At 41.3% G+C, this 17,422-nt stretch overlaps 1 protein-coding gene across 11 annotated transcripts in view; it reads right to left on the reverse strand.

Annotated features, from left to right (window-relative positions):
- The window catches only part of FAT3 (FAT atypical cadherin 3), a 399,343-nt gene that overhangs the window by 17,750 nt on the left and 364,171 nt on the right, over window positions 1-17,422 (reverse strand). For all 11 annotated transcript variants that reach the window (XM_030955753.1, XM_030955764.1, XM_030955773.1 and 8 more), the window contains 2 exons: window positions 9,830-10,298; window positions 476-629 (listed from right to left, as the gene is read on the reverse strand). In XM_030955753.1, the coding sequence (XP_030811613.1) occupies window positions 476-629; window positions 9,830-10,298 (623 nt within the window). The remainder of the gene's footprint in view (window positions 1-475; window positions 630-9,829; window positions 10,299-17,422) is intronic.

Raw genomic sequence — 17,422 nt, forward strand, 5'->3', positions numbered from 1 at the left:
ACCAGATAAGGGAAAAGCATGTTGATGGGCTGGTCAGGATTTTCTGTGCCTACACCAAGTTTATGATCAAGGCAGGGATTTAAGAAAATGACTGCAATAAATTAGTCTTTTATGTCAGGGCAAAGGCGACTAAATAATTGATCCATTTTCAAAACAAATATTACACAGCAGCTTCCACAGGTTTTACAAGATTGTTCAAAAAGCTGGCAACAGACAGGTGTATCTCAGAGAAAACTATCTCGAGATAACATCCTGAATCAACAGCTTAGGAGGGTAAGTTCAGAAAAAATATTTCTGAGCATGCAAGTCTCAGGGATTTCTCAGCTGTCATTAGCTCTGACTTGGAATAAGTGCTAAGGTTGTGGTTATTTTTTGTGAGGTGAATCATAGCTTCTGGGTACAAAATGCCTGATCAAAAAGCCCACCATCACTGAGTCAAAAAGCTCCCATTGCCCACCTGGGGAGGGACACTTACGTTACTCCTGTCAGGCCATTTTTGCAGTTGCAGATGAAAGCATTGCCGATGGGATCACATGAGCCTCCATTCCGGCAAGGATTTGGGAAGCAGGCTGTGATCTCTGACTCACAATTCCTTCCTGTAAACTGGGAGAGGCAATTGCAATGGTACCCTGGGAGGTGAGGGACAGAGAGACGGAAATTAGACTCCTACCACTGAGTCTGTCTAAAAGTGACAGAACCCATTTGTCTGCTTTACACTGAAAAATAAATTGTACTGTGGGGGCAAGGGGCTGTTCACACTCATTCTGGTCTGTCCATGGTCCACACTAATGCTAGTCAAGAGTTTGTCTATCTGAGATGCCCAGGCAATCAGAGCTCATGTCTAAAACCACAGGCTGCAGCCCAGACCATCCTAATCATCATGATTCAGGTAAGAATAAATGTCATTTGTGAACACCTTTCAAGAAGGGTATTTCAGGAAATACATTCTAGATCAAGGATGTATTTCCCAACTTTTTCAAAATGTTTGCTGATAGAGGCAATCTACTCTCCTTTTGGGGCTTCACCGATGTACAAATACATCAGCTGAGAGCTTTTCCATCTCTGCCCTTTAAAAGAACAACACAATGGGGATGTGACAGTAATAAAACACCAGTTTTATAAAGTGCATCATCAAGGCAGAAACTATAAACTTCAAAATAGCAGCTGACCTGGGCAATACCAGCCCTAATCAGAGCTGATTATGTTCAGTACTAGTGTGCTATCAAATTCTGATTAATCACTCACATCAATTCATCAGGCGTAACAACATTCATGTGGAGGGGGACTCTGTTGGGGATTGAAGTCCCATTTCTATGTTTTTTGCCAACAGAGGGGCAACACCAGAATTTTAAAAAAAAAGAGGTTTTAAACACATCAGTTCACCCTGCCAAGTATCAAATGACAAATCTATTTTTTCTTTTTCTCTGCTTGTGAGTTCATATGGCACAGTGGCCATTAATAAAAGCTTTATTTAAGGTCACAAAGAAATCCAGTGAGGCAGTGCATCTCCTAAAGTTTGGAACTGGATATGGAAATCTGATGGCTTTTTTGCTTGAAAAGAGCATGGAACATGTAGGCTGTGAAAGCCATGAGATGGCTAAGACAGTCCCTGGAAGTGGAAGACTCCTTAGTTAGAGCTGTTGAGCCAGCAAAATTTTTCTGGATATTTGTAAAAAAACTTTGGCTGATCTTTTAAGAAGTTCCTTATACAATCCAAATGTCCTAAACAGATGTGTAGGCAAGGTTCAAGCTCCAGTTAGGGTTCACATGAATATAGCACATTAAGCAACTAAAACAAGGAACCTTCCTGCCATTAATACAGTTGCAGTTAGAGGTGAAATGGTTGAGTGCAACTCAATTCAGTGTCAAAATTATTGGCAATCAAGCTGATGTAGTGGAAATATCATCTCTCAGTGGTGAGCCTTTTAAATGTATTTTTAAAAACTTTCTATATCTGTACATCTGGAAAAAACCCCAAATACTTATTTTAAAAGTTATTCTTTCTGCAAATATGGCAGGAATTTCCAGCACAGTTACAAGGGAAAGAATTTCATGGAAACAATATGGAAGACCCAGTGGAGGCATAAGAAAAAAGCAATTCTGCATCAAGACTCTCACATCTTTTATGTCCTATACGGTTCAATTTGCCTTGTTCAGCTACTCTAATTGAATTCTTTCATGAGGACAGGCTTTTGAGAATAAACTTGGAACCAGACTTGCTGGCATACTCAGTCAAGAATCCAATACTATTTAACTAAAGATAAATGAAATAGATACTCAAATATCATGTTGTTTTGTTGTCCTGCTACAAGAAGGGAGACAGACACACTGACCTCTCCAAGGTTACAGACTTAAGAAGAGAAATTATTCAACTTCTGGGCTTCCCAAAAAGCATGTTTAGTAAGCATCAGCAAGATGGGCTTATTTCTTTTTGTGCCTGAAAAATATCTCACTCAGACAATGTGAACATCTTTCTGGACCTATAGTGATCTGTGTCTGAAGAACTACAAACCTGTGACTGTAGGTAGAATTCACAGCATGAATAAATAAGGCTGTTTCAGCACTTCCTTTTTATGACTGAACAGTGACATCTATAGTTCAAAAATTTACACTAATGTTTTATATGTTTTTTACAAGTCTCAATGAGTTGAAGCAAAAGGAGAATGTTCAATTCAAATATAAACCATTTTATTTAAAATTAGTTTTGTTGCCTTATGTAATAGCAGGATATATATGTTATTCTATTTCTTATCAGATATTTTAAAAACGTCCATAACTCTAAAGTGATGTTAAAAGCCAAGTTTCTGCTGCTTTTTAACTGAGTTCTCAGGTGCCAATCATTTGTAAGACAAAGCCCTTGAATCACTTTCTTTTCATGTCTTTTGTTTATTTCAGCTAAGCTCTAAGTTCTGTAATATATTCTGCTTACATTTGTTCATTATAGAAAACTTGAGGAGTATTGATTTGATTAAAAAAAAATTTACCACAACTATAAAAGAAACATGGATTTATGCATTTTACACTAAGAAGAGATGAAACGGAATGCACCAGATGGGTCAGAGCCCCGTTCAGCAGTGTATGAACAGGACCAAAATAAAAATCTGCGTCTGAAAGCCTACACTTTTCACACAATTTGATTTAATGATAGTGGAACACACATTAGATATTAGAAGACTGCAATATTCACTATAGATTCTAAGTCTAAGGATTGAAGATAGAAATCACGAAGGCACTAAAACAAGACAGTATTAAATCATCATATTCATCACTGGTGTTTCCTCTCCTTGGATTGACTGCCATACACCTGCCAAGTCTGATCCACTGGCAAAAGACACAGAACTTTTCTGTGACACACATGCTCAGAGCTGCAGAGCATTCACCCAGGAGGTCTCCAACACAGCAAAGCATATGTCAAAATTCATGGAGTAGGGAAGAGGAGAGCTGATATGATGGCTCAGTAGACAGCATATAGCACTCAGCCAGAAGACCTGCCAGACCTTTAATCCTTCTCCAAACCTCCCAGCAGAGGCTGTAATTTTGCTGGCTACTGCATATTTTAGCCACATGGCTGTGGACAAAGGCAGATTGTGAAGAAAACCCCTCTGGCTGGGAGCGCATCTTGGGTCCAATAAAGGATTTTTATTATACTTTTAATTTAATATCATGCTAATGTACCATCCATTTCTTCCCTCTGGTTTAGAACAAGAATAACAAGCAAACTTCTCACATTCAAGGATGAGAAAAGGCTTAGTGTCCAGTCCTCTCTCTCTTTTAAACAATGTAGGGCTTGATCCCGTTCACAATAAAAGCACTGAAGTTTTGGAAATTCATCAGCATTTAAGATCATACAGTCCATCTGAGCTTCCTCCACAAGGAATGAATATTTAATTCCTAGAAATGTTGATCTGCATTCTTCAAGGCAGCAAATTTTGTGATGCCACCACAGTATTTCTTCAGAGGGAATCAGTGGAAAAAGGAAGCTCTGGAAAACACCTCTGAAAAGCTTCTAGGGTGGGACCACAACATCCTCAGCATGTGCCACAGCAGCATGTACCTAACAGCTGACCTAAGAGCAACAACAAGCTATGAACCACAATACTGCCTTTTTGGGCTGTATCTATACTAACAAGTCCTGCAGAGCAGCAGCAGTGGCTCTGTGGAGCCAAACAGCTGGTGCTGAGGAGCCTCACTGTGCGCAGCTCAGGGCTTTGGGACCAGCTGTCTTCCAGTTCAGCCTGCTCCCGCCCTCCCAGACCTTGCCTCTCCACAGTGGGAAGGGAAGCCCAGGGAGAGATGATGATCAGAAGATTCACATCAAATATCATTCATGACCTGAAACATTATGTAGACATAGGTCTACACATTGTCTTCGGCTTACTGGTTGTTTTATAAGGCTTCTCTCATGCTCCTTCATGAATCTGAATCCCCTCTACATCTCACCTGCTCCCTGTGACTCAAACAGCTGCTCTTACTGCTCTCTTGGCATGTCCCTACCTAGAGGAAAAGGTGTTTTTCACCCCAGACCTCACTGAAGAGCAACATGCAGTGAGACAGCACACTACACAGGCTCCCTGCCTACACCTGTGTTTGCCTGGCACTTAAGAAGCAGAGGCAGCAGCACAAGGCAGGCACGGTGCCATCAGCAGATGGGGTGTTGTTATGTAGTGAACATCTCTGCTGGTAGCATTCCCAGCCTGAGCATCTGAATGTCTGTCTATCCCAAGGTTTACTTGGCTTTATTAAAGAGGATGCTCTGAACTGCTGCCAATTTTTTTTTTTTTGAACATGTGTATGATCCTGTTCCTATCTATCCCATGAAAGACCGGCTGGCTTTTATCTGTTAATGTACTTTGGCTTTTCCATTTGTCTCTCTGTGTAGTTTCTCTCCCTGCTGTGCAGTTAGACCTGACAAACTCGATGTCCAGAAATTGCCCTGCCCTTGACATTGACCACACAGTGTTACACACCAAGTTAACTGGTAAAAACTACTGAAGGTGAAGAGGACCTCTCCCAGCATTTGTATTTTGGTAGATCTATAGTCAAACCAGGCCACCTTCAAGTAGTGTGTGTTCAGCCATCCACAGTCCTGCCACCCCAGATTTAACTCATCTGTCTTCAAAGAGATCATTGCCTCTTGCCACTTGTTGGTATGAAAATGAACCTCAGTCTTTGCTGAACCAGTGCTATGAGAAGATAGGCATGCACGTGCTTTTAAAGTGAGAATTCAAGAACAGATGCCTATAATCACTACATATTAAAAACATTAAACACCCCTAGAATTTCTAAAAAAGCTTTAAAAAAATAATTGAAGTGCATTTGGTATACTCACATCACAGTATGCAGGGTTGTTTACGTGTGTGAAAAAGCAAGATCAAGAACATTAATAAGACCAGATCAGTTCTGTGGTATTATTACACTAATTTTTCCCTTATTTCTTTTTTATGAACTACCTGATCCTCCATACCAGCCATGAGTAATTAATGTTGCCAACAGCATTTAAAGCATGTGTTAAACCCACCACCCAAGTGCCATGCTGCATTTTCTCCTGCCTTTGGATTTTAGCTTTGTTCATAAAAAAAAAAAAAAAGAAAAAAGAATAGAAGAAAAGTGAAAAGTGGGGAAAGCAAAATGACTTTATGTCCCCACACTCTGCCCACAGTCCTTGACTCAGTAAATATTTCCACTCAAATGCTTCATGTTCAAATAAAATCGCCTACTCATATAAGCCATTTACTTTAATCACAGCCAGATGTATACAGGACTGATCAAATTAAAAGGAAGTAACTATACTTATAATTGTAGGCTTTATAAGCATGAGATTTCTCTCTGTGGTTGAAAACCTTGGTGCAGTCTGCATGTGATTACAGTAAAGCTTTCTATTGCTGAGATTGCTCATACTGTTACTCATGCAGATAAACATACATTTACTATTGGCAGCCCTGCAAGTGCCACACTATTATTAAGGTTGTGTGACATTTCCCATTTTAAGACCTCATATTCAGCAGCTTATAGCTTAACCACACTTTAAACACTTGGTTGAATTTTCTTGGGAAATTTCAGTTCAACGACCCAAGCTGTTTCTGAAGTCATGATGTTCATCAGGTTTCAAAATGCTAACTTTCTTTAGAAATAGATTTACTGACCCATACTTATGGATAAGGACTGAAAAATCTGGAAGAATGTGGCCTATACTTCAGGGCTGTGGTTTCCAATGTCTCCCAAGAAAATTGTCCTGAGTATGTCTCTTTCTGCTATGAATCTCCTGAGCTGTCAGATCCAGTGAGTGCTCATCCCCTTCTGCCAACCCCTATTTAAGCATGCACTGGATCTCCCCACGGGGTCTCTGGACACACAGTCCCCCCTCCTGTACCACTGACATCACTTGGCTAACACAGTTGCCTGAGAGCAAGCAGAGGTTCATGCCATGGTTACTTTCTGCTGGCTCAGAAATCAGAGTTTGAAAGCAGAGAGGCTTTTATGTACTCTTGGAGTTCCCATCTGAGCTGTCTATGCTCTCTCATGCAGGCTGAGATCCCCATTCTGCTCTGTTCCATATACAGAGAGGTCAGGCAGAAGGAGCCAGTGCGGGTCAGCTTAGCCCTGTGCCAGCCCTGCTTTGGGGCAACATCTGTGTGGTCAGTCCTGAGCTCTGTGCAGCCCAGGCACAGCCCTGCCCTGCGCCAGGAGATGGGAATGTATCCATCCAAACCCTAACAGCAGCAGCATGGACACACTCCTAGTGCATACAGAGCACTTCCCCAAACAGGGCCATGGTATATCCCTATTCCCATACCCACAGGATGAAGTGAAAGGCAATTGAGGCAGCTTTTTAATAATGGTGAGCAGGGCAGTAGGCATTTCTACTGAAAGGAAGATCTCAGGAACAGAGACAGAATAGAGAATTTTAGATTCTCTATAACAGGAACACTGTTATAGAGGTTTGTGTCGTAGATGCTCAATTTATGCAAATTATATGTAAATTAGACATGGCCTCTTTGACTTCTGGCATGTAGCCAGCAACTCTTTCATGTTATAATGTTGGGTAACCTTTGCTTGACTGTTTTATTCTTAAGTTAGCTACAAATCTCAGCTTTCTTTTCCTCTCTCCTAATTTTCTTGGTAAAGCACAGTGGGTTGTCCGTAACTACAAGAATGCTAACAGTATATGAAATCTGCTTTGTAAAATTTGAACTAGAGGGTTGATTTATTAAAAAAAAATCTTAAAATACTCTCTGTTTAGGAAAAGGAACATTATTTTCCAAAAACCAGAAAAGGAGGATAATATCATAGAAAATATTAGTCAAGAGATCCTGCTGCTACTGAATGCTCTGTGACTGGGAAAAGGACCTTTTCATGGTATATTTTTGCATTCTTCCCCTCACCAAAAAAGAAAAAAGCTGCCATTTTCATTCTTAAGAAAATTCTTAAAAAAATGAAGTATTTTTTTTTCTTTTTTAAATGGAAGTCAGCTGCTAACATCTATGTCAGCAAGTGCAATGGTTGATGGTTCTTAAAAGTACATTGCAATTTATGGCTCTGCAACTAGCACTTGCAATGCTGATGGACTCTTGTGCTATTAGAATTTAATTATGTGGCCTTTCAGCACATGGAGGACACTAACAACAGAATTACTTTGCCTAGTGGAAGCAAAAATGCCCATGCCTTCTCCTTAAGGGCTGGGCTGTAGAACCACCGACATCCAGTCAGGGCCCATTGCACTGGAATTATGGCTTTATAACAATCCTTTATTTACACACACTGCTGAGACAGTAAAAACAGCAAACAGATTTTTTGACGGCAGGCAGCCAAAACATCCCTGCAGGGCACATGCCCCTCGCCGAGGTAGGAACATAGGCAAGTTAAATCAGTTCTGTGCCTGCTTTCCAGCAGCGAATTTTGTTGATGTGAAAATGGTATTTGCCATTCCAGTAATAAGATGGGTCCAAACTTCAGGGCTGCTTGTTTCTCCCTTACCCCGTGTCTCCCCTCAGTTTGAGTTGGCACACACATGGTGCTGGGAAAAAAGAATTACTGTAAGGAGTTCTGTTAGAAAGGTTTCAATTTACTCATCATGAGATTGCTGAGCAATACTGTAAATAGACTCAAATAAAATCAATAGAAGGAACTGTTCTCATGCTTCCTAGGATGTGAGGCGAATGGTTAACCTCATTTATGAAGTAGGGACTCTGAATCAAAGCTGTCATACAGATGTTCCCATACATACTACGGCCATATTTCCTAGGAATTTCAATAATCATGCTTAGCAATTCTTCCAGTGGCTGCAGCATCCTTTTGTCTCAGAATTATTTTCTTTTGCCCTCTTGTGCAACCCTCCTTTTCTCTCCTTCCCTTGCTAAATAAAGACCCTTAAGGAGAAACATACAAGCAGCAACATTTCTCCTCATGCCCCACAACACATCCCGGATTGCCAGGGCTGTGCTTCATTCCTTCTAACTGTCCTCCCATTTCTTTCCATTAACAGCACAGCTGATAGCATCCCTGATGCATCATTTGTATAGCACGGGAGAAGAGGTGGCTGAATCAAAACCAAAGACCCAGAGGGGATGCTAGCTGAGACATCCCAGCATGGACAAATCCACAATTTCAGGACTTACTTTATAGGAGTGGGGCTATCCAACTGAGAAATTTACCACAGTTTTGCTCAGATCTCACCACATGTCGGTCTTGAACTCATCTGAAGTTTAGGCCTAAAAACCCCGTGTGGTGGAGGGGACTCATAAAGGAAATATGAGAGTTGGGCTTAAACAAATGAAAAACAGAAATAATAACTATGGTTGCAAGGGAATTGCATGGACACATTAAAGCAGAAAGCCTTGGGACAGTGGTTAAATGCTCCATAAAATAAGAGTTTAGGTGGGAACTTCCCAAGAGAACCATGACCAAAACTCACTGACAGTAAGTGGATGGAAAGCTCTGAACTTGCAGAAAACCTCTCTGTTGAGCAACCTTTTTTTCAGAGGAAGTTTTATTCTGCCAGAAAAGGTGTGCAATGCTGCATGCTAATACAGTATGGGGAATTAGACGGAAACTCCTACACTGCAGAAAGAGAACTGCCTGAGAGGCAATGGTATACATGTGTGCCATTTGCTTTTCTCCTGCTAACATGCTGACTGTTCTGGTAACTGGTGCACTGCAGTAAGTCACTGGTATCAAATGACACAAACCACCACATAACCACTGGATAGGAAACTCCACCACAAGCACAGTCTAAATCAATGCCCTATAAAATTTGGGTAATATTATTTAGACCTTAGAGCACTCAGGCCTCCGAGAAAGCTGTAAAATACAGTTCAGGGGGGTTTATAATGGGCCCAACTTGCTATTTTCCATGCAGACATGTAATGAAATTACTCAGTTCCAAAAGGACGAAGGTGTTTGTGGACAGCTCAGTAATTACTTGTGACAGCTTTGGAAACAGAGTAAGGCAACACTGCTGTTACGTCTGTGATGGACATTTCAAATCACCATCTCTGTGTATAGCCCTCAATGCTGTAAGGATGCTGAAAATGGATTCTGAAAAATCCAGCTGAACATTACAGTAATTGTAATTCTATTGGTTTCTATAGAAATAGGATTATACTAACAGCCAATAAATCAATTTCCTCCTGGAACACTAAGGCAATAAGAAGGGGCACCATTTCACTGTTATTTATAGAGCAAACAGCTTTTACCCAATTTGCAATACCTATCAGAGTTTTATAGAGTTCATGAGATTTTTCAAGCATGTTGCTGCATAAAACCATCTCTGGCAATAAATTACAGAGGAAAACGGGGAGGGGGAAGCCCATAAAGTAATGAAAGCATTTACCACCAGATGGCACGGCAGTACAGGTGCCGCCGTTCTGGCAGGGGTGTCTCTCACAGGCATCGGGATACAGGACGCAGCCCAGCTTCAGTTCCGTCAGGCCGACCACTTCTGCAAAGCTGCTGCGCTTGTTCTGGAGGGGCAGCTCGTTGTTGTTTAGGACCACTGAGTCCAGGCAGCCCTGGAAGCCACTCAGGACCTGTGTGGTCCTCTTGTCAGTCAGGCTGCGGACGTTATCCACTTGGACCTGGGCGCCAAAGTAGACGGAGCTATCCGTGCTGAGCGTCTGGAAGTAGAGGGGGGCCTTGCGACGCTCCACATAGCTGTCGTCCAGGGACAGGCTGGTGAAATTGCGGTTCAGCTCCAGGAAGACTGAATGCCAGCTTCCATCATTAACAGCCCTTCCAGAAATTCCCAGGATTCCTGGGCCACTTCCGCAATCCAACTGGAACCAGAGTTTGCCATCGACGATCTGCAGGAGGGAAACAGAAATCAAACTGCTTCAGGTGCTCAGCTGTCTCGTAATACGGTCTCACAGAGAATACGGAAGCACAGACAACTTCTGGAGTCTCTGCACACTGTTAAAGCTGCTCTCCTACATGACACTAAAACAGCAAAAAGCTGCGCTTTTATCATGAACCAAAAAAATATAAGGTGGAAAATATCAGCTTACTTTGAATTTGCCTGAAGTCAATTACTGCAGGAAAACTAAAAATACAGAAAATAATATGGGTGCAGAACATGGGTGAAAACTGGGATAATTATATGTTTTTTACTGAACAGGATATGGACTCGAGGACCCTTGTTCTGCTCTTGGCTCTGCTGTCGAACAGCTGTGTCTCTCTCAGCAAGTCTGAGAGCTGTGATTCTGCTCCCACTGGCTGATGCTTTCAAAAGGACGGTGAGAGCACAGGATCACCTCTTCGTGTTTGAGAGGCTTATGGCAAAGCCAATGGCCACACTTTCAGCTGGTGATGTTAGGTACTCTGCTCATGCAGACATCCTGTGCTTCTGTAACTTTAAGGAACACCTCAACAAGGTGAGAATTTTCCCTTAAGCATCATAAGTTTACTATCAATAATTACAACAGTAAGATATTAGTTGACCAAAAGTCAGTTATTTCCCAAAGATGCAACACAACCTGCTCTGTGTATACGTCACAGATGACATAAGATGGGTCTTGCTTTTCTTTTTTTCCTAATATTTATGCTGGGCTCCTGGATTTAGAGAGTTTGTAAGGGGATTTCTCCCTCTCCCTCCTGTCCCTCACCCATCCCAAGTCCTTGTAAAAAGAAAATCTGTGCTACCCCATCTCTGCTGGGGCAGGCAAAGTGCAGAGCAAGGGAACGGACATGAAGTGCTGCTTTCCTGATTAGCAGTTTACCCCAAGATTTTAGGTTTCTCTAAAAGATGGCATATAAGTTTAAAATGGCTGACAAGGTTGCAAATAATTTCTTATGACACATTAATTAGATTCAAGTTCTCTGGAAGCCCTTCCAAGTACTTTGCCTTTATGTCATGCCCTAGGAAGTATTTATTTCTGCAAACCCCATTTCAAGACAGTTCTGTCCCATTATTTATCCCCCTGAAAAGTTTAGGTGCTGTGTCATTTTTCATCCTCCCAGGCAGCTCACACGGTCCTCTCACTGGTGTATCTGTTACAGAGACTGACTGCTCCCCCCAGTAAGAGCAGAGTTTCCACAGCTGTCAATGCAAGAACCCCATAGAGCTTTGGTGGCCTGCTGAACTGGAATGGAAAATGCAGATGTGAGGATGCTGCAGTGTGTCCATCTGTCTTTGGCCATTTTTGGCCATTTCTAGCATGAACAGTCATGTTAGATGAAGACATCACTTGGCATGTGACTCTGTGCTCAAACTCTTCTCAGACAGTTTCCCTGATATAGCTTGAAGGTAAACAGGAACGTTTTAACGTACAGGAGCAGACTGTGTTGTCTGCCATTGAGATCTGTAGATCTCTGGATTTTCTTCTCCTTTGCAAATCCTTGGTTTCTTGACTGGCTGACTCTGAACAGGAGCTCAAGCCAAAACACACTGGGCAATCGGGGTATAAACCTCTGCTTGGTGATTGCTTGGCAGCATGGACACAGAGGTGCGGAGCATGGGGCAAGCTCCCCATAGATGCCAGCTACCCACTTACTCTGCATGGTGTGAGGGGGTGTAGAGGAATGAATACATGTAGAAGGAGCCAAGGGAAGGAGATAGAATTAGCCCCTGCTATGAACAACCAGCTGTTTTGCAGTCCCTGATCTGTAGGATGTAATGAAACTGAGAAGAAATCAAATCTATGACTGTAATACATGCTTAAGGGATGGATGTTGCTTGATACTCCTACAGCTCAATCAAATAAGGCTAATGGATGCATAGAATAATGAGTCTGGATCATTTTTCATTAAGAAACATTTTCTTAAAGGACTCAAAACTCAGGTGTAAACAGTTTCTGTAGATTGAAATTGGGTCTGTTAAAGCATATTCTCAGGAGGAATCTTGGTAAACATGATGTCCTGATAAACAGAATTTTTTCTCTCCAGAGATGGAGCATTAGTTTCTTTCCTCCCTGTGCAACAAAACAGTCCATAAACATTGAAGGTGCTGCTCAAGAAGTGTGGTCTCTCACACCAGGAATACAAATCAAACAGAAAAATGCATGCCAATATATTACACTTTGAAAAACAGCCATCACTGGCTAAGCAGATAACTTGCTGATTACTTAAAAGGCTTTTTCCTATGGAAACTCTTCTACTGATTGTGTATAATATACATATACCTCCCCTATGACTACTTATGCCCTGAAGGACCTACTGCCTGCATGTCTATTACTCTTACTCACAGAACATGTTTTTCCAATTATCTTTATAAATACAACACCACATTTGAGCACCTGGGATAAATATTACACCATTTGTATACAGGAAACTATGATCTGAAAGATTTGCCATTAAAATATGTTTTATACATCTTTCTCATCCACTTTTATTTCTCTTTACCAGCAGATGATCTGACATGCACAGTAAATATATATTGTCTGAAGGGTTAAGTTTCCTTCCTGTTATTAAAGAAACACGAGTAACCTCTAACTAGAGAGAAAGATGGAAAGGATGGTCTGGTGCTTACAGTACTAGCCTAAGACATGACAGATCTGCAGACCTGCATGGGAACCCGCACTCTGCAACATTCTTCCTCTGAGATCTCAGGCAAACCATTAGTTTCAGGTCTCCATCAGTAAAAGAGGGGTAACGTCATTTCCCTACCTCACACCACTGCTTTACAGATACATACATTAAAGACTCTGTGACATGCCCAGATACCCCTAGCAATGGGACCATAAAAGCACTTTCAATAATCAGATGGTCATGGGCCTTGCAGTAGAGGGGCTGGGAGGAAGTATTTGTCCCCTGATGGACCTCAAGGAGGAGTAGGGAGAACAGGAAGAGCTGGCAAGGACCAGATGCTGCAAAGGGCTCCACTCTTGAGTACTCAGCAGCTGGACTGGCCAGGCAGGGAGGAGAAGGTTTTTCCACCTAATAGGTAAAATTGCTGTCCCCACTCCTAAGCACAGAGAATGCACCCATCGCTCAGCAATTAATCCCTGGTGTTACTGGGATTCCTTGTAGCCACTGAGATGTCAGGGTCACTGCTCAGTCCTCAGAGGGGGTTCTTTGATTATAGCCTGGACCTCAGTAGCAAGAAAAGCTGAACTTCAAGCTAACTGAGGGACATTCAAGGAAAAAATATGGGCATCCAATGAATACCCAGGCTCTTGTCCAGGCTCAGCAGTTATCCAGACAATAACCTCAGTGGCATGGTTGGTCTGGTTGAGAGCTGGTAGCGTCAGACTGTCAGTCCAGCACTGAATGTGTGGTGTTGCTTTTTTCATCCATCTATGTAGTGCAACACTGCAGAAAGCCTGAGTTACACCATATCACAGCAGAGACATGCAAACTTTGCAACCCCTCACCAGTGCAGCCCATGGCACCAGCAGAGACCCTCTGCACCATGAAAGCAGAGAGATGTTGCTTCATCCAAGCTGGGCAGAAAATTCCCACAAAGCTTCCACTTCCCAGAGCTTTCTAAGCTCAGGGTTTAGTTACAGTCCCAGTTATAACAACTATGACAGGGAGGTTAATGTACACTTAAGCATATATGCCACAAGATTCCTCACCTGTAGAGAAGTTAAAAGAACAGTGGAGACTCCAAAAGCCAATGCAATCTGTTACATTTCAATAATTTCATTCAATGGGCACGATGGAGCCAAACACACACTGTAAATTATATTAGAATATTAGTCTGGCTAAGATGTTTGGCTAACATCCATATTTGTGTATCAACATAGGTAATAAAATGATCAAATGGTTCTTCTGAGACCACCTCCAGCTCACACAGTCCATCTGCAGTCAAACACCATGGATACAGCATGCTGCCTCCTAATCTATCTGGGGAAATATTTCGTTAGCTGAATTGCATTTCAGGTTCATTTGTGTAAAACGGTGTATTTAATTAAAACATAACTAGTTTCAACTCCAGCCACAACTGGGATCATCTCCAAACTTCAGCCCTATCCAGCATAGGCATGCAGCAGTAATGCATTAAAATGTGTAATGCACACTTAACTAAGCCATGCAATGTTTCACATTAACTGCCTGGACCAAAGAACATATGCTTGCCCTTCACTATTCAGCTGCTATATTTATAGCATGATGGGAAAGTCTTTCTTTATCTATTTTTAATGCTTAAAATTTCACAAAACAAGATGAATCTTCATTATATTTCTTGGGGAAAAAAAAAAAGGAATTCTCTTCTGCTATGGCCTAGTAATGCTTTAGATGGTTAAATCTTACTTTTCTGAGTTAGCTGCTACATAGGTAAAAAGGGAAGAGTGGTGTGGGTTTTGGGACATTCAGTCTTTCCAAAGGAAAAAAAAAGCCAACATTGACTTGCATATAATTTTGCTCCAATTGTCTTAAAAGCAACAGCATAGAAAAACAAAACAAAACAAAACAAAAAAGGCCAACCTCTCAAAATCGATGGATGAATTGCTTTATTTGAAACAGCTGAATAAATAACACCCTTATTTTATTATATCAATAGAGTGTAGCTGGTAGGCTTTCAGCAAAGTAGTAGACAAGCAGTTTGCTCTATGGAATTGATTATTCATCCAGGAAGGACACTGTCTTAAGCTTATAAAATATTTCCATCCCTGGAGTTATCACAAATGTATGAGCTTCCAAAATTAAGCTGGCCATTTAAACACCAAAAAGCATATTGCAGCATTAATTTTTAAGCAGACTGCAATGGCAGAGACTTGCTTCAAAACAATCAATGTCACTCTGTGCCCCAACAGCACAGGTGTTTCTGCCTGTCTTCCCGTGGGCTCACACCTTGTGGGTCTAATTTTTTTCCACCTCTGCCTTTATTTGAAGCTCAATGATGGTGCTGGGCCCTCTGGTGCTAATGTAGCAGATATTTAAGTAGATGCTTAAAATTAAGGTATGTGAATAGTTCCAACTGGTTTCAAATACAGGAAGTTAAGCAAGTGATTAAGTGCTTTGCTGGAGTGATGCCAGAGTGCTCAAAAGAATACAGGATTTCAAGCTTTATCCTCTATTTGGAAAGCTTGTCCTCATGTTTAATTTAATTGAAAGCAATGCTCAAATGATAACATCTTCACATTTATAGACCTCTAATTAATCTGCTTAATGGCCTCATTTCTGAGTGCCTCCCTACCTCCCAACATATGTACCTGGTTAAAGGAAGCCTTACCTCTGGTTTACAAATGAAAAAAATGTGTGTTTAGGAAGTCTAAGCATAACTTCCTTGAAAACACCTGAGTCAGGAGTCCCCAAAGTGCAGTCCATGAGCCAGCAGCCATCCCTGAAGAGACCTGACAGGGCTGAATCCCTTGAGCATGATGCCATTTGTCTACCACAGAGCACGTTTTTTGAAAACTTAGCCTGATATTCCTTGGTTAAAAGACCTTCACAAACTAAACTCTGACAATTCCTGATCTTTTAAGCGACACCATTTCTTAAAAAAACCTATGCTGAATGTAATGATTTTTCCTTTAAACCCCATGCCTGCAGAAGCCCGGTGCCAGACCTGGGAAAAGGACATGAACTCACTGCAACAGTGAATCCTGCCCTGCTGAAAAGCTGAGCATGGGGCTTTGAGAAGTTTAATTCCCTATGTCCTCCCCTGATCAATGTACAGGACAAAGCAGAGGCTTTGCATCCATACACAACCATGGACCTCACTCATCAGATATGTGAGGTAGCAGCTGCACATGAAGCTCTCTACTTTCTCTTTCTTCGTTTCTTACACTTAGGGAGCAAACCAGCTTGACATGGAGGCTGCTGATTGAGATTGGAGCACAATAACCACAGCTCTTGTTGCTGCTCCTTGAAGTATTATTTTTAACTCAGCATCTTTAAAAGAAAAACTAATTAGGTGATTATGTGAAGTGGGGACTGAAAACATGATTCCTACCTCACAACTAAATACTCAATTGAGGTGATTGTAAAGGGCGGTTCTCTTACTGGTTTGGATTTTTTGTTTTGTTTGTTTTTGTGTTTGTTTGGTTTCGGGGCTTTTGTTTGTTTGTTTTCTCCCTGGTGTGGGTTTTTTGTGTGGGTTTTGGTTTGTTTTTTTTTTTTGGTAGCAATAGTAGTAGCATCAACTTTTCTATTTTGGTGGCAGATATTCAGCTGGATATTTTCACTAAGTTGTCTATGACCTGAATATGCTGTGCTCCCTAATGATGAGAACTTTATACACAAAACTCTAGCAAAATGAATTCTATTATCACCTATCACTCAAATTCAGGCCATCTCTGTATCATCTCCTATTGTTTTCAAGTGGCACCTTCCACCAGGGCCATTTCTTTTTTCCAGATATTTTTTTGAAATTATCAAATTGAAAAAAATGCCTGCTGACAGATGCTAAGAGCAAGCATGATGAAGTCTTCAAAGAAGGTCTTCCAACCTGCAGTTTTACTTGTTTTTGTTTTTAAACAAAAATACATGCTTGAAAGTTCAAAGTGCATTTCTATGTGTCTCAAAGCAGAGGTTGTCTCATGCAAATCTGAACAATGCTGACAGTTCCTGGTGAATGACAGACAGTACTCTTGCCCCTGAAATACTTCAGCCTAACAGCTACAAAATTATTTGCTGCCCATTAATAACTCATCTAGCCACTTTAACATTACCTAAGCATTCAGCCAAAAGTACCCTAAAGATTGCAAATACAGACACAAAAGGCTCTGTGCCATTTCTTCCACTGCTGAATTATAGAATGTGGCTGAATTACAAATGTCAGTGTTTTCATTTGGTACCTTAGAGGCTATAGCAGAAATACTATATGTGCAGGCTCTTGGATGAGCCTAGTACTCCCTTTCCATCCAGCATTTATTTGCCATTCCACAGAAACAAAAAAAAAAAGAATAAAAATACATGGAAAGATTATCAATTACATATTGATTTGGTATCAATCTCCATTGACCCCATGACTCTCTCAAAAAAGAATCTTAATCCACAGAGTGCAGAGATTCTCATATTCAGTAGGAGACACGTTCTAAGCAGTTGG

This window comes from Camarhynchus parvulus, chromosome 1 (assembly GCF_901933205.1).
Source record: "Camarhynchus parvulus chromosome 1, STF_HiC, whole genome shotgun sequence".
In the NCBI taxonomy this organism is placed as follows: domain Eukaryota; kingdom Metazoa; phylum Chordata; class Aves; order Passeriformes; family Thraupidae; genus Camarhynchus; species Camarhynchus parvulus.